The sequence below is a fragment of the Falco punctatus genome (assembly GCF_963210335.1).
Source record: "Falco punctatus genome assembly, chromosome: 3".
NCBI classification, from domain to species: domain Eukaryota; kingdom Metazoa; phylum Chordata; class Aves; order Falconiformes; family Falconidae; genus Falco; species Falco punctatus.
The window spans coordinates 60,311,110-60,333,226 of NC_137582.1; the positions used below are offsets into that span (position 1 = coordinate 60,311,110).

General features: G+C 39.4%; 1 protein-coding gene across 8 annotated transcripts in view; it reads left to right on the top strand.

Moving 5' to 3' along the window:
- Positions 1-22,117, top strand: part of PTPRM (protein tyrosine phosphatase receptor type M) — a 480,832-nt gene that overhangs the window by 131,634 nt on the left and 327,081 nt on the right. For all 8 annotated transcript variants that reach the window (XM_080378965.1, XM_080378966.1, XM_080378970.1 and 5 more), the window contains exon 3: positions 18,956-19,221. In XM_080378965.1, the coding sequence (XP_080235091.1) occupies positions 18,956-19,221 (266 nt within the window). The remainder of the gene's footprint in view (positions 1-18,955; positions 19,222-22,117) is intronic.

Genomic DNA, 22,117 nt, shown 5'->3' on the forward strand with positions numbered 1-22,117 from the left:
AATACACTGGAAAATGTGAGCTATGTTGTTTTTATCTTGGCTCAGTACTAGAGTTGTAGGTATTGCTTGTAATAGTAGCCAATTAAAAAAATATCTGGTCAATAAGTGAAGTTTTTAGTTTGAGTATGTTCTGCCACTGATATGATTTCCTTGGCAAACTGTTCCCTGGGCTCGTTGCAGGTAAGTCTTTTAAATTTGGTACGTTTTGTTTATTTGAAACTTCACTACTAAAACACTTGAAAATATTTGCAAAAGTAAGGTAGCCAGGTTTCAAAGAATCACAGCAAAAATTCCAGGAGAAGGAGTGGCAGTGCTGCAAATTTGGTTTTGGTAAATCAAACCTAAATGATATTAGGTAAAATAATTATATTAGTCAAAATAAGAAGGCAACAAGTGAGATGAGAGAAGAGAGAAGAGAAAGCAAATGCTACAGTGCTTCAAATAAAGACAAGTTGCTTGCCTAAAAATTAATTTATGCCACTGTCTTGTATTCCTACTTTTGACACCCAGTTACAGTCTGAATGAAACACAATGTATTTATTTTATTTTAAAGGATAATTGAGCCTAGCAATTATTCACTATAGGATTTTAATTTTCCTTTACATTTCATTACATTTTAATGTAATATGTTTCATTTTAGTAATGTTTATAATATTTCTGACGATTTTTGTCTCAAAATAGCTTATCTGGTCATGTGAAACGGGCTTTGAAAATAACGACAAAAAAGGTCTGTAGTACTTCAGAAGCTACATTAAAAGGGTTCATATTTGCAGGCAAGGAAAGGAAGTTTAATGAAATTGAGACTTGAAATCCTATTTTAGTTGAAAAACTAAATTGCAGTCAGACACAATACATGTAAGTCAGTTTGGAAACTGATTTTTTCAATAAAAGTTAAAAGTACAGAACCATTACTTTGTGAGTGGTCTGACATACCAACACCTAAACTATTGCCTACACTGTTTGTTTTCATGGTTGCCTAGATACAAGGCTCAGCTTAAGGCTGCCTGCTAGTACATAGCAATTTGCTCCTATTATTTAGGGGAGTAGAAATAAGCAGCTGTTGATGTTAAAAATGTTAATGATGAGTGATAGGCTGAAGCATTAAGGTGTATTTGTAGTAAAACCTGGCTGTAGCTCTCATTGCTGTGGTCAGCCTTCACCTCCCTCTGCAGAGAGCATTGCACCCGGGACGGGGTGGCTGTGGTGATGGGTTGGTAAGGGACGCTTCGTGCTGCTCAGCAGCATGGCAACAACCATTGCCTGAAAGAAACAGTTGGAATGGGGATTAAAAATAAAATAAAATAAAAATTAGCGGAACACGTGTAACATCCTAGGAGCAGGGAAGGATGGCAGTGAATGTGCCACGTGTGGTGTTGCTGTCTTTCCCAGTCTGAGCCATAGGCTGAGGGCCCTACGGGTGCAATGGATGGGCTTGGCTGGCATCCCACTTCCTTCCCTGTGGGCCTGAGGGTCAGGATCCATCCTCTTTTAGGAGGACCCTCTGCTGCCTCCCTCCCTTTGGCAGGAGTTGTTTGCACCTGCCTTGGACTCCTGGCTAGTCACCCTTTCTGTTGGGGGATATGGCCCCAGCGGAGGACCCTCCATCGTCTTGACAGCCAGGCCCAGCTTGGCATGGGGAAAGAACAGAGCACTGCAGGTGGTTGGCCTGGGTCTCGCTCGGGAGACATCCCTGAAAGCTTCGGTGGGGAGAGACATGGGAGGAGCAGAATGGGTCATGAACATACCGATGTAAAATTGCAGAAAAGGGTGAGATGATAAAAACAAAAATGCCATTTTAGTTCCCTAGGTTTTTCTCTGAGTAATATATAATTAAATCCAAGTGATTCTGCTGTCCTGTCCAAGTTACAACCTAGAAACTTTAAAAGTGTAAGACAAAGCCAATGAAAAAGTGCAGAGCATTTGTTATCTTGGTTTCTGTTTAATTCTGCTTTACTATACATTGTTTTTTAAATATGTATAAATACACACTCCCCTTCCACAGCAGTGAAAACATAGATTTATCCCTCTTCCCCCTTCAGAATCGTGCAGATGCCTTAATATTTAACAACTGGATTAAATTCTGGGCTTGAAAAAAGTTTTCGTGAGTTTTAAGGCAGTGTTGTCCAGACTTTTTTGGCTTGAGCACTGCTACCAAGCCTTAACCTTTCTTATGGACCACCAGCCACCCTTAATATAAAATTTAACTGAAAACACCACACTGAATGATGCTGAATATGATTCTGCATGGTTCATTTGCTCTAGGTAACTTGGGAATTGCAAGTCTGCTGAGAAATGCTTAAATATTGCTGGGAAAAGTAGTTTTAGGATTTAGGAGTCTGAGTTTTACCGAATTAATTAGCACTTCCTTCTCAGTGCAAGGGTTAGTTCAGATATCATTTTACAGCTTGCAGCTCCTAAAGTGCTGTCTTTAGCTACTGTGCTTTGTTGACAAATTAGCTGTCATGAAATCAGCTCTAGGATTTCTGTATCACTTAGGTATTTTTGAAAATTTTATGCCTGAATATAATGGTATTTCAATTAACAGTTTTTAAATAAGCTGTGAAATGTCAGGTTCCTGTGATAGCAGGAACTCAGAACTCCAGAAAGCATCATGCAGAAACATTATGTATGTATGTTCTCAATTTTTAATCTATTGAAGCCAAATTAAAGTAAGTATCTAAGTGCTTTCCTGAATGGTACTTAAGCACATCATTAAGCCCTTGTATTAATTAGTCTCTTGGAAAAAAAAAAAACAACCCCGAGCTTCTTGTTCTCAAGTGACAATCTAATTCCTGGGATTGTGAGTCATGGAAACTGGAAGTCTTATTTCAGTGATGAATCAGGCCCAAATTAATATTTTTAATGCATCTCTAGCAGATGAGGACTTGAAAATAGGTATATCAAACAGTATCCTCCGTGGGACTGCACAGGAAAACCACGATATATAGTTTCATGGAGTAAGTATGGTAACTTCATTACATACACCAGGTAAATAATTTAGAGATGTTTTCTGCCACATTTAAGGTGGATACAAGCTGAAACTAACTAGGACATAGCAAATAGCCATAGTAGTACAAGACTTAAAACCAATTCCATCTGGGGCTTGGAAAAAGTCTCTTTTAAAAAGAATGAGAAGTGAAATTCCCACTTTATCAGTGTGAAGATGTCTTTGGAAAGTCTGCCTGTTGCCACAGTGAAGGAAATTATTGTATGACTGCACAGTATTCATTATTTGTGATGTAGTCTGTGACGTAATCTCTTCTAGATAAGAGCTTTTAAAGATAGATTGTGCTGTAGCAGTTAACATGTGTAGACTCAGATAGCCAAAAGTAAGTATTTTTTCTTCTTACTGGAATGCTAAGAAGGTGGGGTTTTGCAATAGTAGTTTTATTTTAGATGTGAGATTTCAAATTTGTGAAATTATTAGTTGAATATGTTCTTTAAGCAAATACAGTCCTTATGGCTTAAATTGTTTTTGGTTTGGTTTTGTTTTTTTTTTTTTCATTTGTCATGTACTGAAACCCTTTCATGTAACCTTGTCATACAACTTAGACCTAGGATGACAAACATCTCTGTACTTTTTACTTGCTTTAGAATTTGGAAAATAGGTAGTAAAAAAGTAGTCTGAACTCTTAGATAGGTCTCTCCGTCATTGCTAAGTGTAACAGGATCCCTGGGAGGAGAAAACCTAAGTGAAATTTTGCTTTATATACCAATTTGGAGAAAATGCTGTCAGCTGCTTCTGTGGCAACGGCGTAAGTGGATTATAAAAAATGAAAGATCCAGGAATGGAGATTTAATGAGTCTCTAATTCCTGTACAAAGTCCAACTAAATGCAGTATTCCAAGCTGATGTATATACACACATACGTATATAAATCTTGGTGTAGACCAGAGTTAAATTCCATTTTAAAGCAGGTTTTGAATTTATGGTGGTGGGTTTTTCTGTCTGGTTGGTTTGGTTTTTTAAGATAGAAGTAACAGCTCCAATTGCATATGCTATTATATCAATTTTAAAGCTTTCCTATTGTTATAATACAGATTGACTGTACAGATTGATTGCTATAAGACAATAAAAGGTAGGTATCTTAAGTGTGTAACTTAGCCTGTGGAAAGTGCAGTAGCTTATCTATTAAAGCTTAAACTGTCATGTAGTTGCCATGGGGCACGTGAGTGCCTTAAGGCTGGTATGACAGTGCTTTCCTGTGGAGACGTGGGCTTAAAAGTAAAGGTCTGAGCCGCCCTGTTGCTCATCAGCTGAACACAGGCCCTAATGTGCTTAAAATTTTACTCGGGGAGTCTCACCTAAGGTCTCTGAAGTGTTTCTATAGAAGAAAAATACTGTAAATGCTAATCTAAAATAATTGGTAGTTTAACTGGGGAAAAAGCCCACTGCTTGTGTTTTGTAGTTTCATAAGTGGTTCAGTTCAGAAAAACAAACAAACCATAAAAGTATCTTTTAGGGAAGTGCAGGAGCGGGCTGGAAACTAGGACCATGCATGACAATCAGTTAGCTGAGGGGAATTTGCTCGAGCTTGTCTAGACAACAATTAACATGATGAGGCATGTTTGCAGAGCACAGGGGAGTGGGAGACGGATGGCGCCAAGGATGGCGCCAAGGAAAGATAACACCTTGTTGTTAATTGATGGTAGTTAACCACCAATCAGGGATTGCCTAGTATGCAAGGCTTAGCTTCAAGAACCAATCTGTTTAAAACGCGCAGCTTCTGAAAGTGTATAAAACCTCGTGCTTCTGTACAATAAATTGACATTTGCTTGCATCAAGCTGCGTCCCGTCTCTTCATTCGCCGCAGGGAAGCACCTCTGATTGTACATATACTGGTGAGCTTCTAATTTCTGACCAGAATTTTCTAAGTGGAAGTAAAAGAATTGAGGCTATATACAGTCCATGCTAAGGGAGCTTTCAGATGAACGTATTAAATAGATGAGAAAAAGATGGTTGCTTTGATTCAAAAGACTAGACTACATTGTAGTCTACTGTGGATCTGTGGAGTTGTTTTGTTTGGTTTTATTCTACCCAACTTTTTGATAGATAAGGTAGATTTCTTGTGAGTTATCTTTATTCACAGTCATGAAACCAGGAGTAAATTGCTCCAGTAACAGAATGGCCCTTAAGGCTAATATGCTTCTAAAATTACTGGTATGTCAAACAAGATTTCAGAAGACTCTGTGGTGGTGTGGGATTTAGCACCATAGGCAATATAGAAGTGTTTTGTTTTCTGTCTTACAGGTCTGTGACAAACTATCAGATATCTGAGTGGAATTCAAAAGAGAGATGTCATTTACATGTGCTGTGTTACTGCAGATATTAATCTGTACAACACCTTAGTAGTAGTTTACAGACTTGAATAGTATTATGATGACAAATTGCCTTTATCAGTAGTTAGGAAACTGGTAATCGGCCAGGTGGCAGTTCACTTTCCAGAGGATACTGTATGCAGAAAGTACCATGACATTCTGCTTTTAAATGGAAAGTAACAATGCTGCAGTGATCTAAAATTTGGAAGAGTACACAAAGGTATGATCATTAGTCAAACATTAACCTAGCGACCTAAAGCTGAAACAAAATTGCATTTCTATAAAAGTTGGAAAGCTAACTGTCTTTGGGCCTTGAGAAGCTTTTTATATATTAACCTCTGTGTGTAACAAACCTTTCAGCCTGTCATGGGGAAGAGAGAAGAGCATCAGTAGCACTTAACCCTGTTATGGGAGATGGCCCTTTTCAGTAAGGGTAACACGCTGGATCAGCCCATTTCCCCCCCCCCCCCCCCCCACTTTGTTCTATTTACATCGCCAAATCTTTTACTTGAAGAGTAACTGGTTTACCCCAGGAGCTCCCCATAAACACTTTAAAGCTGATTTCTGCTTATCTCATGAGTATTGTTTCTTAAATGCTGAACTGCATGGTTGAGGACTAATGTTAGTGGTGGTTCAGCAATGTGCTTAGAAAAAAAAGGGAGACTCTCTGGGCTACAGCATTAATTGCTGGCATACGCTGCTTAGTTTTACAGGTACTTCAGTGACAAAACAACTGTTTCATGCTTTGAATGCATAGTTGCAATAAAATATGAGTTGATATGTAAGTGACTCATTGGAAAACATGGCTTGTGATTTTGCTTGCTGCCTTCACTGCATGTGCAACTGTTAACGTGGGGACCAAAGGCAGGAGTGAAGTTGGACTGGGAAGGAGCAAGCATTGGAAAAACAGAGAGATGAAGAGATAAAAGTGGTTTATCAAGTGTAAATAGCTGTCCACTCAGAATGTTGGTGTGATGCTGGCTGATGCTTGATCAGCACAGTCTCTCCTGTGTTCTTATTAAATCCTATTTCTAATTGTCTTGTGTGTGGGTGCACTCTCATCTTCAGTGGGTGTGTGAACGCTCATGAACTTCAAACCAGGCTAACCAGAAAGTAGTAGAAGAAATTTGAGTTCCAGCAGCTGGTGTGGGACCATGAAAGTCAGGGGCTCTTGGGACTGGAGGGCCAGCACATGGCGAGGAGCAGGGTGTGCATTCCTCTGGCAGACTGAAATTCCCATTAGCTGGAGACGAAGAACAGGGTGGGGCTGTCCATCCTGTCTGTGTGAGTGCTCCGCGTCTGTAGGGGTGCTGGTAGAGGCACTGTTTTTCTGTCTGTATCTGATCTGGAAGCCATCTCTTTCTCTGTGTGTGCCTGCCTGTCTGCGTTGGGAAGCCTTACCACCAGCTGGATACAGGAACATGGAACTGCAGCAGCCTTGTGTCTGTCAGGCACAAGGAGAGGGCTCACCCTGGGTGCCAAGCGTAGCCTGGATTTGGCTATTCAGACACTTTGTGTTATTTTTGGCTATTCAGATACTGTGTTGTTTTGCCAGTGTTTGTATCATTACGGTTTTTCCCAGAGATAATTTTACATTTGTTGTTAGTGTCCTTGTTAAAGAAGTTAAATAGCATCTAGTTTAAAAGTGATCCAAAGAGAATCCCGCTAACAGAACCTCATCCCTTGTTTACTGGGATTTCTTCATTAACAGTTCCTTCAGTTATTCAGCTTTTAATACTTTTGATGTGTTCTGTTATGCTGCTCAATCAATTTGTTTACTATGTTAAGCACTTCACAGAAGTCTTTTCTATCTTTAGCTGCTATCTTTTTCAGCATTCCCCCTTACAATCCCTTCCAACTGTAAACCCAGGGTTTTTAGAAAGACCTGTTTGTTTGTTACAATGTTGATCGTTACTGTTTTCTGTTCCTGTCCTTTAATCGTTTATTTACTGAATCCTGTGTTTTGACTTCCCTTATTTTGTTTAGGATAGGTCTAGCACATGTCTAGGAGACTTCTTCCAATCTCACTGCAGGTACACAGGCTAAAGAATCAACTGATGGAGCTGTGCCCTATTAGGAACAGACAAGACAAGGAAGCATCTGTGAACGTAGTCCTCAGAGGCAGGGAAAGAGCCTTTCTGCTATACAGTTCTGTTCTGTCTGTGAGGTTGGAAATTTCATCTTTTTTTCCTTCAAACCAGAAGGAACATGCAAAAAATTCTTCATGCACATACTGTCTTTCTATATGTGACAAATGAGATAGTGATTCAAATTGTCTTTTATGATTTTTTTTTTGTATGCACATATATGCTGTGATAAGTCTCTGGTAACTGCGTGCTTTTTGGTTGTGGCAGTTCTTTAAGGGGGAGGAGAGGATTTCTTCTTTGAGAGCACCTCAGCATGGGAGAAGCTTTTGCAAGAAAGAACAGGGCAGGTAGTAATTGATGTGCTGACTGGGGAGCTTGCACTTGGGGATTTTTCTTAGAATAATGGGGAAGAGATGCAAAACCAGGCCAGAGATGGTGAGAAGAGGGGAGATTTTTCTATGGACCCAGACAAGAACAAGTAGAGTTCGTTGAAACCACAGAGGCTATTGGAAGTTGCTAGTGTGAAAAGTTGGTCTGTAGGAAAAGGGCCCTTGTTGCAAAGATATAGTTGGCCAGAAAAGTTATTTGTTCTCAAATGGCTGTATTTTCTCTCTCTCACCCAAAAGAATGTTCATTTTCTAATAAAACATCACTTCTTCAAAGCCCTTTTGGTATTTTTTGGTGTGTTCACTTTAAAGAAAAGGTGCAGACAGGTCTGTCTCAAACCTCTGGCTTGTTTGAGATCCAGTTATAGCATAAAAGTTAAAAAATGTTATTGCTGGTAAAAGGTATTAGGCCAGCTTTAAGGAAATCCACTTGACTGCATCTTGAGGACTCGAGAGAATCTGAAGAAAACTTTGCGTACCATTTGTGGGAAGCTGTCTATTGTAAGTGCATTTTGTAAATCAGTTTACTGTTTTAACAGCTTGTACCACAGTTCTCACTTGCTGTAGAAGCTACTGACGGAGCTGCCAGAGAATACTGTTAGGCTGAACATGGGATGAAGGATCTTACAGAAATTAAAACAAGAATGTTGTCCCGCACCAAACACAAAAAGGAACACAGTTCATTTTAAACAAACAAACAAATGAAAAACTCTCCCAAGCAGTTGTACCCCTTGGCTAGTTAGCTGCCCATGGGTTTTCTGAGGGCTTGTAAGGAAGCCTACTCCTGCCTGTGATGATACTGCTTTACTGCCTTGGGGCTGAGCTGCATCTAGGGTAGCCCTCCAGGGACAAGAGGAGTAGCACAACTCCTTGGAGATTTCATTGCCCAGGTCTCATCTGCCCTCCCATATCTAGCAGAGGGACAGTTACCTTGTAATTTCATTTGCCTTATATTCAGGCAAGTCAGGTTTCCTGTTGAAAAAATACAATAAATCTTTTCAGTTACCTTCATGCATGGAACTGCAGTTCAAATGCAGTCCCTTTTTCCTGCCGTTCAGAAGTTTTTATACAAACCCAACATTAACTTTGTCTCAAATCGACAATATTCTACACCCACAATGTTGTAGCTAGAGAAACATATGATATGTCACATTTACAGGATCTTTAATTGCAGGTAACAGCTAAACCTGTGAGCTTTAGTTTTCCATTCCATTAATACTCAGCATTGCATTTTTAATTCAGATGAATATTACTTTCTTCAGTATATGGCTCACAATGCAGAGACATAATTTTCTGCATACCAACCAGCTGTAGGACAATACTGTTGGATTTTTTTCCCCCATAAACTCTCTCTGGTCCTTTATCAATGGTAGAAGATGGAGGAAATACCTTGCAATATATAGTTTCCTCCAGTATGGATGTATATACTTAAAGAATGATCTTTGCTCTTATTCGGGAGCTGTACTGATTTGAAAGTGCATTGGAGGTGTCCACTGTGACAGCCTCATGGGGAAAACTTTACACATTCATCTCAGGAATGCTGAGTCCCTTCTTCTAAAGGCTGTCTTTCATCAAGCTTGTGGGTAGAAATGAATCCAATTCCTTTTTGTATTACTTTATGTGAAGGAGATTGACATTAGTAAGTTTTCAGATGACACCAGACTGGGGGGAGCGCTGATCTGCCTGAAGGCAGGAGGCTCTGCAGAGGGATCTGGACAGGCTGGACCGATGGGCTGAGGCCAATTGTATGAGGTGCAACAAGGAGAAATGCCAGGTCACACCAGCCCCACACAGCGCTACAGGCTGGGGCAGAGCAGCTGGGAAGTGCCTGGTGGGAAAGGGCCTGGGGGTGCTGGTCACCAGCCAGCTGGACATGAGCCAGCAGTGTGTCCAGGGGGCCAAGAAGGCCAGCAGCATCCTGGCTTGTATCAGAAGCAGTGTGGCCAGCAGGACCAGGGCAGTGATTGTCCCCCTGTAGTGGGCACTTGTGAAGCCGCACCTTGAATACTGTGTGCGGTTTTGGGCCCCTCACTACACGAAGGACATCGAGGTGCTGGACTCTGTTCAGAGATGGGTAATGAAGCTGGTCAAATGTCTAGAGCACACATTTTATGAGGAGCAGCTGAGGAACCTGGGGTTGTTTGGTCTGGAGAAAAGGAGGCTCAGGGGGGAACCTTATCACTCCCTACAACTACCTGAGAGGAGGCTGTGGCAAGGTGAGTGTCCATCTCTTCTCCCAAGTAACAAGTGATAGGACATGAGGAAATGACCTCAAGTTGTGCCAGGGGAGCTTTAGATCGGATATTAGGGAAAATTTCTTCACTGAAAGGGTGGTGAAGCATTGGAACAGGCTGTCCAGGGAAATGGTGTAACCACCACCACCTGGAGGTATTTAGTGTAGATGTGGCGCTTAGGGACGTGGTTTAGTGGTAGACTTGGCAGTCCTCGGTTAACAGTTGAACTTGATGATCATAAAGGTCTTTTCCAACCTAAAGCATTCTATAATTCTATGACTTTGGAAAGATCTACATCGTCCTCTAATTACAATTAATTATTTAAAGTATCTAGCTGCTCCCTGGTCTAGAATACTGAACCTGAATTTGCTTTTTCCAGTCCTGGGAAGATACTGCTGTATAGCCTTGTGTTTTAGAAGTCTTCCTGGTCTCAGTCTGCCTGTCCTGGAGTCATGAGTCCTCACTTGATGCCTTTTCTGCACACTTTCCATCCCATCGTCCCACACTTTGTTTCCTTTTCTTCACCTATAATCCTTATATATTTATTTTCAAGTTAGCTCTTCACCAGAGGATATTTTTATTTTTGTTAAGTAGCATAATGCATACTCCAACATATGGATAATTGGTCTTTTATTTTGCTTTCTATTTTTTTCTAAAATGCAATGGTTGGTTCAGAAGTTTAATCTGAAACTTTGGACAAATTAGAATTTGTCCACATGCAGTTGTTATCTCTAATAGCTTATGAACTTTGTGTGTATGGACTTTCTATACATTGCTTGCTTTTTTGCAAAAGGGTAATATTAGTCATATAAGAAACAGCCTTCAAAATGTCAATACAGTGTTTGAAGATGTAGAATAGTTATGAAGGAAACAGAACAAAGATTATAGGATGAACAGTCAAATTCATTAAGTATTTATATTCTTTAAATATTGAAAAGGATTGAAAAATAAACAACGTTCATCAAAAAACGGGGTTTTTAGATACTACTGTCTGGAAAAGGGGCTGCAGAAAGATGATTCAGAAATATGTGATTTCATATTTGTGTTTGATCAAAACAATTTCTAACAAAATAATGGAAGATGTGTCTATGCATATGACATGAGGAAAAAGTTGAGGAATTGAATTTGGTTAAAGAATTATAAGGCTTAATAGGCTTATTATTTGTTCTGCTAAAATGAAGATGGCATTATGGGTAGAAGTGGATTGATCTCTTCAAACAATATACAGGATTTATGATGGAATAGTTTGATGGACTTTTTCAAGACTTTTAGTAGTTGAAAATTTGGAAGATAAACAACTTGAAAGTTGAGATGATCAATGATTTTGTTTCTACGATGACAGGTAATAATGAGTAAAATTATCACATAAAATGTAATATAAATAAATGTTGCTCAAAAGAAGACTTAAAATTCACCGAAGACAATAATTTTTTATAAGTTCACGTACTTAACTGGTGGATATTAGTTGAAGCACTGAAGGGAAGACTCTCAGCTGGTTTATTTAGGCACACCTCATTATGCCATTTCATGGGTGCAAGCAGTGCTGGCATTTATATGCAGTTACCTACTGCATGGTATCTAGAAGTGATGCATCTGAGCAGAAGTTCCAGCTTCTATGGGTCGGGCTAGTTATGCTTTGAGAGATTTCTCAAATTACAGCAGCTCCATAATGTTCAAATGTTACCTGAAAACGTGTCTTCCTTTATCTGTGAAATTAGTAAATAGTAGGAAAAATTTCTGAAGTCAAAACCACTTGTGTTTATTAGCTTTGGGAAATAAAGTCCAAGGCTGGCTGTTACTAAATTCAGGTCTTCTGCTTCCAAGGTGTGGTGTACACATTTATAAAATGTAATTCATAACATATAGGTTGACTTTGCCTTGTCTGAAATGGGACCCATAACACTTGAGCCTTGCAATTCATGTGCATATAGACAGCAGTTCCAGTGTCCTGGGACAGTCACATACTTAGTCTTGGGCACTCGCAGTAGGCACAGTCAGTGGTATTTTATTGGTAAAAGGCAGCTGCCCCTTGTAAGTGATGGCTGTAATGTTGGCTGGCATTTAGGAAATGCTGTTTTGTTAATAAAAGGTAACCCTTTATATCCACCTATTCACAGAGGTTTTGATACTTTTCAGCCTTACAGAGAAATGTTTCTGCACCTGAAGGGTATTTCGTTAATGAGGTAATACACAGAATATTTGTTCTTAAAAATCAGACTTCCTAATTTCCTTGATCTAGCACATTTTTTAAAATATCGAGAATAAAAATTAACCAATACTGATGTTTACATAGGTTAAACACCAGTACTTTCTTACTTATATTTATCATTCTATCAGCGAACTTGCAATAGGATTGCAATTATAACCTGTATAGGTCATGTCTGTTGTCATTGTCTGGGAAGAAAACTATAATTTGTCCTCGACTGTGTATGAGACTGGTAAAAAATCAACAAAGTGACTTTATTTGCTCACTAGTCACATTTTCCTCATGCATGAAAAATGATATTGCATTCAATTTCATTGCATTTGACATTCCAAGTATAAAAAGTGTCTTTTAACAGGGTGATGTGACATGGTGAAGACTTGCAGAAGTGACTGAAAAATCACTCTTGTGCCATTTCCATCATTTTTGTAGGACAGTACATTGCTGTTCCAGTTGTCATATATATATGTTTTTAAACAAATACTTTTTTTAACTTTTTTTTTTTGTTTTGCAGTTATTGTGTTGCTCTATCTTTTGGACATCTTTTTGTGTACAAAATTTCATTTTCCTCGATTCACAGAAAATTTCCATTGATGCTAATGAGAATTACTGGGACATCCAATGCCCATTTACTCTGCAGCTTCTCTAGTCTATGTTTTCTTTTTCAAGTGTTCTATCTTCTTAGAAATAATATTTTATTGAATCAAACATTTGCTAAATCAGTGCTGAAACATTTTGCAGTAAGGATTTGTAAACAACAGCAACTGTAGCAAATTCACCAGTTTGTTGACTTAAACCATCTGGGCAAAATGATGAAATATGGATCATTTAACAAGTTTGTGAATTAAAGAAGCCTGAATTTAATGGATACTGATCAGCATAGCTGCCTTAGATTTTATTCTTAGTTTGATTTCAGTGTGGTCTTTTGAACTATTAAATTGCATGTAGTGTGTAAACATAGACCTGAGCACTGAACTCAAGTAAATCACATTTAAACTTTTTGACTGAGGAAACTACTATCATTCATGTGTTTAAACAAGAAAGTACATCTAGGGAAGTTAGCCACTTTAAAAGGAATACATTTATAGTAATATGTGTACTTGATATCTCTTCTTATGAAGGAGTACTGAACTGATTATAGTTTTATGTGTTTTCTTGTTAAATCCTTGTTTCCTGGCAGATACCCGTTTCCTAGTATATATACACCAGTGAATAGTTGCAGTCATTTTTTGTATGTATTTGTCGTGTGCCCAAATATGTGATAAATGACTGCAGAGAACTGGTCCGTTATAAGACAGTATGCCATAGGTTGGGATTTTTTTTCCTCCTTTTTTATGACTGAGTCATCTTTTTTTTTTTTGTCAAAATTAAGTGTGTGCTTGTGTGCATTGAGTTTATCCCATGCTTTAGATTTATATAGCCATCTGGCATAGTATTATTCAGCAATCGGTTTAACAGATTACAATAGTAAAAGTTGAAACAAAAAATTTCTATATGACTTAACACTGAAGATAAGTTTACTAGTTTTGAAAAAAAAATTAAGAAAGATGTTAATGCATTCAATTCACTTTTTTTCTTTTTGTTACACTGCATGGCTTTAAGTAAAATGTAATGATTTCTGTCTAATGATTATGCCTTTTCATTTTAATACATATTAGGATTTTTTCTTGTGGGGGGATCCATAGTTAAAACTAGGTGTAGAAACTGAGTTGAACTTTTATTAGAATTCACATGCCTGAAAAAACAGATACTGTCAAACAAAATACTGAATTCCTTCATGAGATGGCAACCTTTCAAAGACAAGGGCTAATAAAGGGTTAAGGCACTCACTAGGGCTTCCATGAAATTTTTTATCCCTGTTTTCTTTATGCTTAACCTTAGTCAAACCCCCAGAATGTCAGTGGCTTACATCTGAACTTTAGATTTGCCCACGTGCTGGTGATTGTGCATACATGAGTCTTCTTGCGTGCACATTTCATGTTCATCTGGCCCACCGAAAGAAGGAGGCCCTAAGCATTTATCTTCAAAAAAGCAGTGCTAGCTATTCTGGTCAGACAAAGCACTTCTTGTATCTCTAGCAAAGGACAGAATTTCAAAGATGAATAATGTTACAGCTGTATCTATATCCAGTTTTTCTTCATTAGCTAGCTTGCAATGGCTCCGCATTGAAAGGGCTGATTTTAGGTAGCTTAATGTACAGGCTTTTGGGGATTTCATTCTCACACACACAAGTCATAGCCTGTGCCATGTCTGTTCTCTTCTGAAACCAGGCTCTTGGAGTCAGATGTTCCTGGATCCATCATCTAGATGCCTGCTTGCTTCAGGAAAGTTTTCCTTAAATGGTCTCTAGAGGATATGTTTAGGCTAGAATAGAAGGTACTGTGTATGACACAACAAGCAACAAGCTATTTATTACATGTTACTTAATCAGCTCTGGGTTTAAGGTCACACTAGTGGCTGAATGTGCTTTTGGTTTTCAACAGTGTTAAAAAGTTCTATCAGTGAAGGTGCTGTTCTGTGTGCACTGACACAAGAAACTTCAGTATCCGAAAGCACTAGTTGTTGAGACCTTTACAAGTTGGAAATCAAATTGTCCCAAAAGACTTAGGTCATGCAGTTTACCTGTCATGGCACTGCTAGGTGTCTTATTTCCTGAGATTCAGGTGATGGTTTAGTCAAATAATTAAAAGGATGCATTTGTGTCCTGCTCTGTGCCTCATAAACAAAGAGCTTACCAGGTACTTTCTAGCAGAAAAACAAAAACTTCACATCTGAATGACAAACTGCTGCCTAATTTAGTTCTCTTTGAAGATTTCCTTTTTTTTACAAAAAGGAAAGTAGGATTTATTCTGTTTACCGTGACATTATTCTGTACTTTTTTCACTTTCAGCAAAGGAGTTACAGACAGATTTTCAAAATAGGCTGACTGTATTCCTTTTCTTAAACCACTGATAATTTTTCACATGGTTCAGTTGTGCAGTATATACTACATTAATCAGTATGTATAAGTTAAATAGTTCTTAAAAATATAGTTCTATCAAGGACTATAGGATTCTTGGAAGCACTGAATATAAAATTGGTTGGGTTATCAGGAAGATACTGGTTTTAAATTTTAAATTGCTTAAGAAAAGATGGGCATTTCTCTATGGCATTTTTGGTGGTAAGATTTAAAAAAAAATTGGCAGTTAAGTTTCAGTGAACTCATGAATGCTTTAAGTGGGTTTTTTTGGAATCTTAGCAAATTATAATTATTTTAAGGGGTTTACATTTTAATTTAAATAAACGAATTGAACGGCAGGGCATGTACTGAGTGATGGAAGGAATATTGGTTTCTTTCCTGCCTATTTTAAGCAAAGATCCATGTGTCTAAATTAAAAATTTGCTTCCTTTTTGTACCCAAATATATTTTTGTGAGTTTTATTTTTAACCTTTTTTTGTGTTCTAAAGATGGAGAAATGTGTTACAAGTAATACAGCAGGACTAACTCTTGTTCTAGCTGTCTGTCTATTCATTCTTCACCCCTCAGCATCCTAGTTAATCACTGAGTAACAGGATCAAAAATTCCAGCACAGGGGGATTTTATACTTTGATCAACCCAAGACCACAAACAACTTAGGAACCCTCAAACTAAAGAAAGTATTCAAAAGACCAAAGGCTGATAACTTTGTCTCCTCTGTATAAGAAAGACAGGAGTCTTCTCCTTACTGTGTCTTCATGGAAGTAAATTTGATTCTTTCTGCATTGGAGGATTCAAAGATGTTTATATTACAGATTAAAACCAGGGCATTCTGGATGAAAATGGTGTACTGTTGTGACAGGCTGAATCAGGGTGAGCACATCTGAAAAATAAAGAATATTCCTTCCTGTGCTTGTGCCAATACGTTAGGAACAAGGCAGTCACCTCTTGGCTGCTCCATCTAGAATGGGGGGAATGTCCTTTTTCCTCCTCATTATGGCCTTCTTACAATTTAGATTGCTGAAACACAGCAAGAAATAAAATGTTGCAGATGTGTGTACTGTAGATTTGAGTGTAGTGTAATCAGAAACTTGTAGAAATCAGTCTTTGCATGGAAAAGCACATAAATCTTGTTTTCTTGCCTTTTTGCCTTCTGCTAAGTTAAAAATCAAAATTTTTCTGAAGGAGAGTATGGAAAACACATTCAGTGACTTCTACTTATGTTACTAATGAATTTGTCCCAATATGTTACAGTAATGAACAGTCTGTAAATTTAGTACAGAGTCATGCCTTTTAGGAAGTAAAATACTCAGATTCCTTTGTATCATAATTCATTTCCATTTTTATCAACTTTACAAAACAGTTATTTTGTATAGAATGAAAATTAGTGAGAAGTTACGCTTTATAAATGATGTAAAGTAACTGTGAAACTATTATTGAATAGTTAAACTTATTTAGGATAAAGGCGCAGTCTGGACCAAGGTTCTCTAAACATATTCCATTTCAAAAAATTACTTAGGAGGTTACATCTCATTGAAATTCCGAGACATCATCACCTATGCAATTAAAAAAAGAAAAAAATATTGTTTGCTAATAATAGAAATTCGTGTGCTTATGTTTTTATAAAAGCACTTAGCTATGCATTTATATCATACACCTATAACTTGTCCATTTCTTGACTTTTATGAAAAATGCAGGGTTTAAATTGCCTCATTATTTTATTGATGTGTTTTCTTTCCAAAGTAGATGTTGTGCTGAATTTTATTTCCTTCAATGATATCATAGTATATGTATTAATAGAATTCTTTCCTTTGGGTTTGTTCAACCCAGAAATATGAATGTCTTGAAAATCATGTTGTATTTTTCTAATATAATGTCCATACAGTCATTCAAATTCTTTAGTTACACATCTGTTCTGTAACATGATTATTTTGAAGGTACACTTCAATGAAACACATTAATTGGCACTGAAAAAATAGAGCATAAATTGACTAGCTGTTCATGCGAGAGTTGTTTGAATGTAACTTTATTTGAACTATACCTTTATGTGTCTTGTTTTTCAAGTTGGGACCATACTGTAAAATTCACAAGCCCCACCCCCCAAGCTTACCAGCTTGCTGGGTATTTTCATTTGTTCCTTCTTTTCTCAGCTTTTGAGGCCAGGAGACAATTGTCACATTCAATCAGTCAAGGATGTAACTGGTGATTAGCTAGAATAAGGCTAAGGAATCGAGAACATTTTAGACTCCATCTACATCATAATACTGCATCCCTACACCGTAGCACATACAATTCTCGATTTTGTTGGAATTCTTGTGATGGGTTGACCCTGGTTGGACACCAGGTACTCACCAAAGCCACTTTATCGTAGCTCTCCTCAACTCGGCAGGGGAGAATATATGATGAAGGGCTTAGGGGTCAAGAAAAGGACAGGGATATCACTCACTGATTACTGTCACAGGCAAAACAGACTGAACTTGGGGAAATTAGTTTAATTTATTACCAATCAAATCAGAGTAGGGTAATGAGAAATAAAACCAAATCTTAAAAAAACCCCACACCTTCCCAGGCTCAACTTCATTCCCAATTTTCTGTCCCCCCTCCCGCCCAGCAGCGCAGGGTGCCGGGGCCGGGGGCTGCGGTCAGTCCATCACACGCTGTCTCTGCCGCTCCTTCCTCGCAGGGGGAGGCTCCTCACACTGCCCTGCTCCAGCCTGGTGTCCCTCCCTCGGGGACAGTCCTCCATCAGCTGCTCCGGTGTCAGCCCTGCCCATGGGCTGCAGTTCTCCACAGCCTGCCCCAGCCTGGGTCCCCGCGGGGTCACAGGCGCTGCCAGGACCCTGCCCCAGCCTGGGTCCCCGCGGGGTCACAGGCGCTGCCAGGACCCTGCCCCAGCCTGGGCTTCCCACGGGGTCACAGCCTCCTTTGGGCACCCACCTGCTCCGGCGTGGGGTCCTCCATGGGCTGCGGGTGGGGATCTGCTCCACCATGGACCCCCACGGGCTGCAGGTGGGGATCTGCTCCACCATGGACCCCCACGGGCTGCAGGTGGGGATCTGCTCCACCATGGACCCCCACGGGCTGAGGGGCACAGCCTGCCCCACCGTGGGCTTCACCACGGGCTGCAGGGGAATCTCTGCTCCGGCGCCTGGAGCCCCCCTGCCCCTCCTGCACTGACCTGGGGGCTGCGGGGATGTTGCTCTCACATATTCACACTCTCTCTCTTCTCTTCCCCCCCTCTTAAATGTGTTACCCCAGAGGCGCCACCACCATTGCTGATGGGCTCGGCCTTGGCCAGCGGTGGGTCCGTCTTGGAGCCGGCTGGCACTGGCTCCATCGGACATGGGGGAAGCTTCTCGCAGCTGCTCACAGAAGCCACCACAGTAGCCCTTCTGCTACCAAAGCCTTGCCATGCAAACCTATACAGACTCTATGTACAGAAATGCTCAGATAGTTGAGACCCACAATTGATTATCTTCTAACATCTGTAGATGCAGCTCAGTGCTGATAATTTCAGTGTTATTTTTGTATGTCTCTTTCTTTCTCAAATTGTAAAATAAGGTTTCTAATATTTACTAGCTTGGGAAAAGAATCTTGAGATTCTCAAAGGTTATTTGAGGTTAAATACCTACTGAATACAAACGACTGTCATGTTAGTAGAAGCAAAGCAAAATTATTATTTCTTTTAATGGTGCTATAATTCCAGATCACCATATTAGGAAGAAGAAAATAAAATAAAGAGGAAATTGAATTTGTGACATTGTTTTCCAGGTTCTTTCATGTTGGTGAATACATCGGGGAGATTTGCGGGACAGAAAGCTCACCTCCTGCTGCCCCATCTGAAAGAGAATGATACACATTGTATTGATTTCCACTACTACGTTTCAAGCAAGAGTGGATCTAGCCCTGGCACTTTGAATATATATGTGAAAGTTAATGATGGTCCTATTGGTAACCCAGTCTGGAACACATCTATCACTGCTACTTGGAACAGAGCAGAACTGGCAATTAGCACTTTCTGGCCTAATTTTTATCAGGTATGTTTTACTTTTTATGAAATTTTGTTTCTCACAGTAGTCACTTGCTTCATACTTACCATTTTGACTTTAAATAAAAGTATCTTTCAATATGTTTTTTTGATCTTTATCTTAAATACATTTTTGTAGATGGTGCTAAAAGTTTGGGTTTACTCTATATGACTGTGTTTATATGTTTATATATATTTATGGAAGTGTATGAAATGTATGCACACACACATGCTTTAAATGTGGATGAAATAATTATATTGAAACAATTTAGAAATCTAACCATTGATTTCAGTCAATTACCTCTGTTTCTCTGTAATGAAGTCACTCATTCTTTCAGTTCATTAGGGATGCTGGAATTGAATACCGGTAGATTTTATTGCAGTAGAGTCTTCAAGTTTGATTTAGATCAGCAATACGTGTTGCTTTAGAACCAGCAGAATCCTTTCAATCCTTTAGTTTGAGTCTTCAGTTTGAACGCAATATCCATTTGTTCTGTCCAGTAGTAATCATAAATATAACAGTAGCAATTGTAGGAATGGGCTTCTGATGACATCCTAAAGATTTAGGGAGAACTTCACTTGACAGTTTCTTAGGGTGCTACTTTTCTGTAGGAAAGTTTACAGATGAGATGATACAGTTCTTTACTGTTGTATAGTAGTTCAACAGTTTTTCTCCTTGTTCCCATGAAAATACAGGCTATGTTCTCCACAGGCAAATAATTTGCTGTAGTAAGAGCAGACCAGTAGATCAAAGATGTTATTTGGACTCCTCTCATCTTCACTTGCAGTTTGGAAAGTTTGGTTTGGATTTTATTTGGTCCCCAATGCTGAACATTGCCACCACATTATGGTTTGAAGCTTTCTGAAGAAAATGCATGCCAAAGATGGGAGTTCTTTGACTGCAGACCTTCCTAGGAAGTTAAATGCTGTCATTCAACAGTGTTGTTGCAGGGAGTGACAACATCTTAATTCCTATCTCAGTGCCCTAACTACCAGTGTCACATGTAGCAGAGCCTTGTTTCTGTTCCTGCATGTGCTGTTTAAGGTGACCTGGTGTTTGCTGCCCCATCATATTTTCATTATGAGTTTGACAATGTTCACTGCAAGGTACTGTGGGGTTTAAAGTGGACTTCTTTCTGCGGCTGCAGCAGCTGAACTGTGAGAATGTCTCAAGTGAACTGAAGCTGCTTCCTTTTGAACCCTTTTTTCTCCATGGAAAAAAAAAACCAACCAACTAACAAGCTGAAGAACTTCCTGGAGTCTTCCCCTCTGTGATTGTTTCACCCACAATTGACAGAAAGTCCTGGTCCAAAAGATGAGTGTGGAGCACCAGGACCATCTTATCTTTGGAATGTAGGATACCTGGCAATGCAGACCCAAAAGAGTAAACTCATTCATTTCCTCTTGCCTCTGATAGTGTGTTCCTAGGTTGCATAGGGGGTATTCACATGGTCCACATTTGCATCCTTTGCTCTGCCTGAGGTGTCTAGGAATTGCTACAACTGCATCATTTGGGTTTCCTGGAGAGGATTCAAGGTAAGTTTATGGGCATCTCAGCAAACTTCACTGGGAGGACTCATTATGTGGATCCCCTATAATTGGCCATGGGCTTGATGAGGGAATACTGGCACTTTTCCGGAAGGGTAGGCATATAAGCAGAGTAGAAGTTCACCTCAGTATGGTTCTTATTGTGGGAGAAGCTGTGTACTACCCTCCTTTCTGGAGCAGAAGGTAGTATCCTGATCGCATAGTCCAAGCTTGGTTTAGCCATATCTTTACATCTCTCAGGGTGAAAAGGCAGTGTGTGTTTTGTGGCCTGTTAGAGTTCAAGGAGGAGCCAGGAGTTAGTCTTGATGGTCCTTATGGGTCCCTTTCGATCCAAGATACTTCATGATTCCATGACCTTACTGCAAGATTGTGGACCCCATGATATTAACTTGATGCCATTTTAGGAATGCCCTCCAGTGATGCCAAAGAGTCTGTCTATCTTGACTGAAGTAATGAGGACCAGTCTGTTACTCTCAGTGGATGGTGGGAGAAGAGTAGAGCATCCCATAGACAATTTCATGGCTGACATTGGACATAACTTTGGGCAGTTTGTAACGTGGGATCTACTGGAGGGTATTTGAGCAGGGTGGGTGCTTCAGGAGCACTATGTGGTGTGTGCACATTTTGCAGACACTGGGTGAATGTGCGACTCTGTTGCTCATGCCTAAGTCTGGACTTTAATTTCCCCATCTGGGTTTGGAGTGAATCAGTAGCAGTGCTTCCAATTTCCTGTCTTCTGAAAGGAGTCTGGTTTTTATGCAACAGAACTGCTCTGTGAACCAGCAGTCAGTAAAGACAAGGATTGTGCTTCAAAGCCTCGCTCCAGCTCTGAACCAAAATGCTAGTGTGAACAGGGGAATTTTAATAGAATAAGCTGTGACTCTGAGTCGTAAATTTGAGCTAATTAAAAAGTTAACAAAAACGCAGGCAAACTGACAATTTAAAATGTTATTGATATTAGCAATAATCTGTGTCAGATTTCTAACAATGTGATACACCTAACTGATATCTGAGTAATATGGATATTTGGTGATAGCAGCAGAAAGATAACCTTTCTAGTCAGCTTTCTCCTTGAGACCTGCCACCTGGACGGTTCACCCTTATTTGTAGGTGAACCCTTATATGCTTGGATGGGGTACTGTGGTTTAGTGAATTAACGTGCATCAGTTGATACATCATAGATGCCTGAGTCTGTCTGTAATGGATTCCATGTGCTCTCTTTGCCTCTGGAACTACAGAAATTTTTACATAATCTTTCTTTCACTGAGGCGTATATTAAGTCATTTTCTTTGCATTTGCTGCACTTAGTCTGGAATAATACCTGGTTAAGTATTGCAATTCAGCTGATGTGCCAAAAT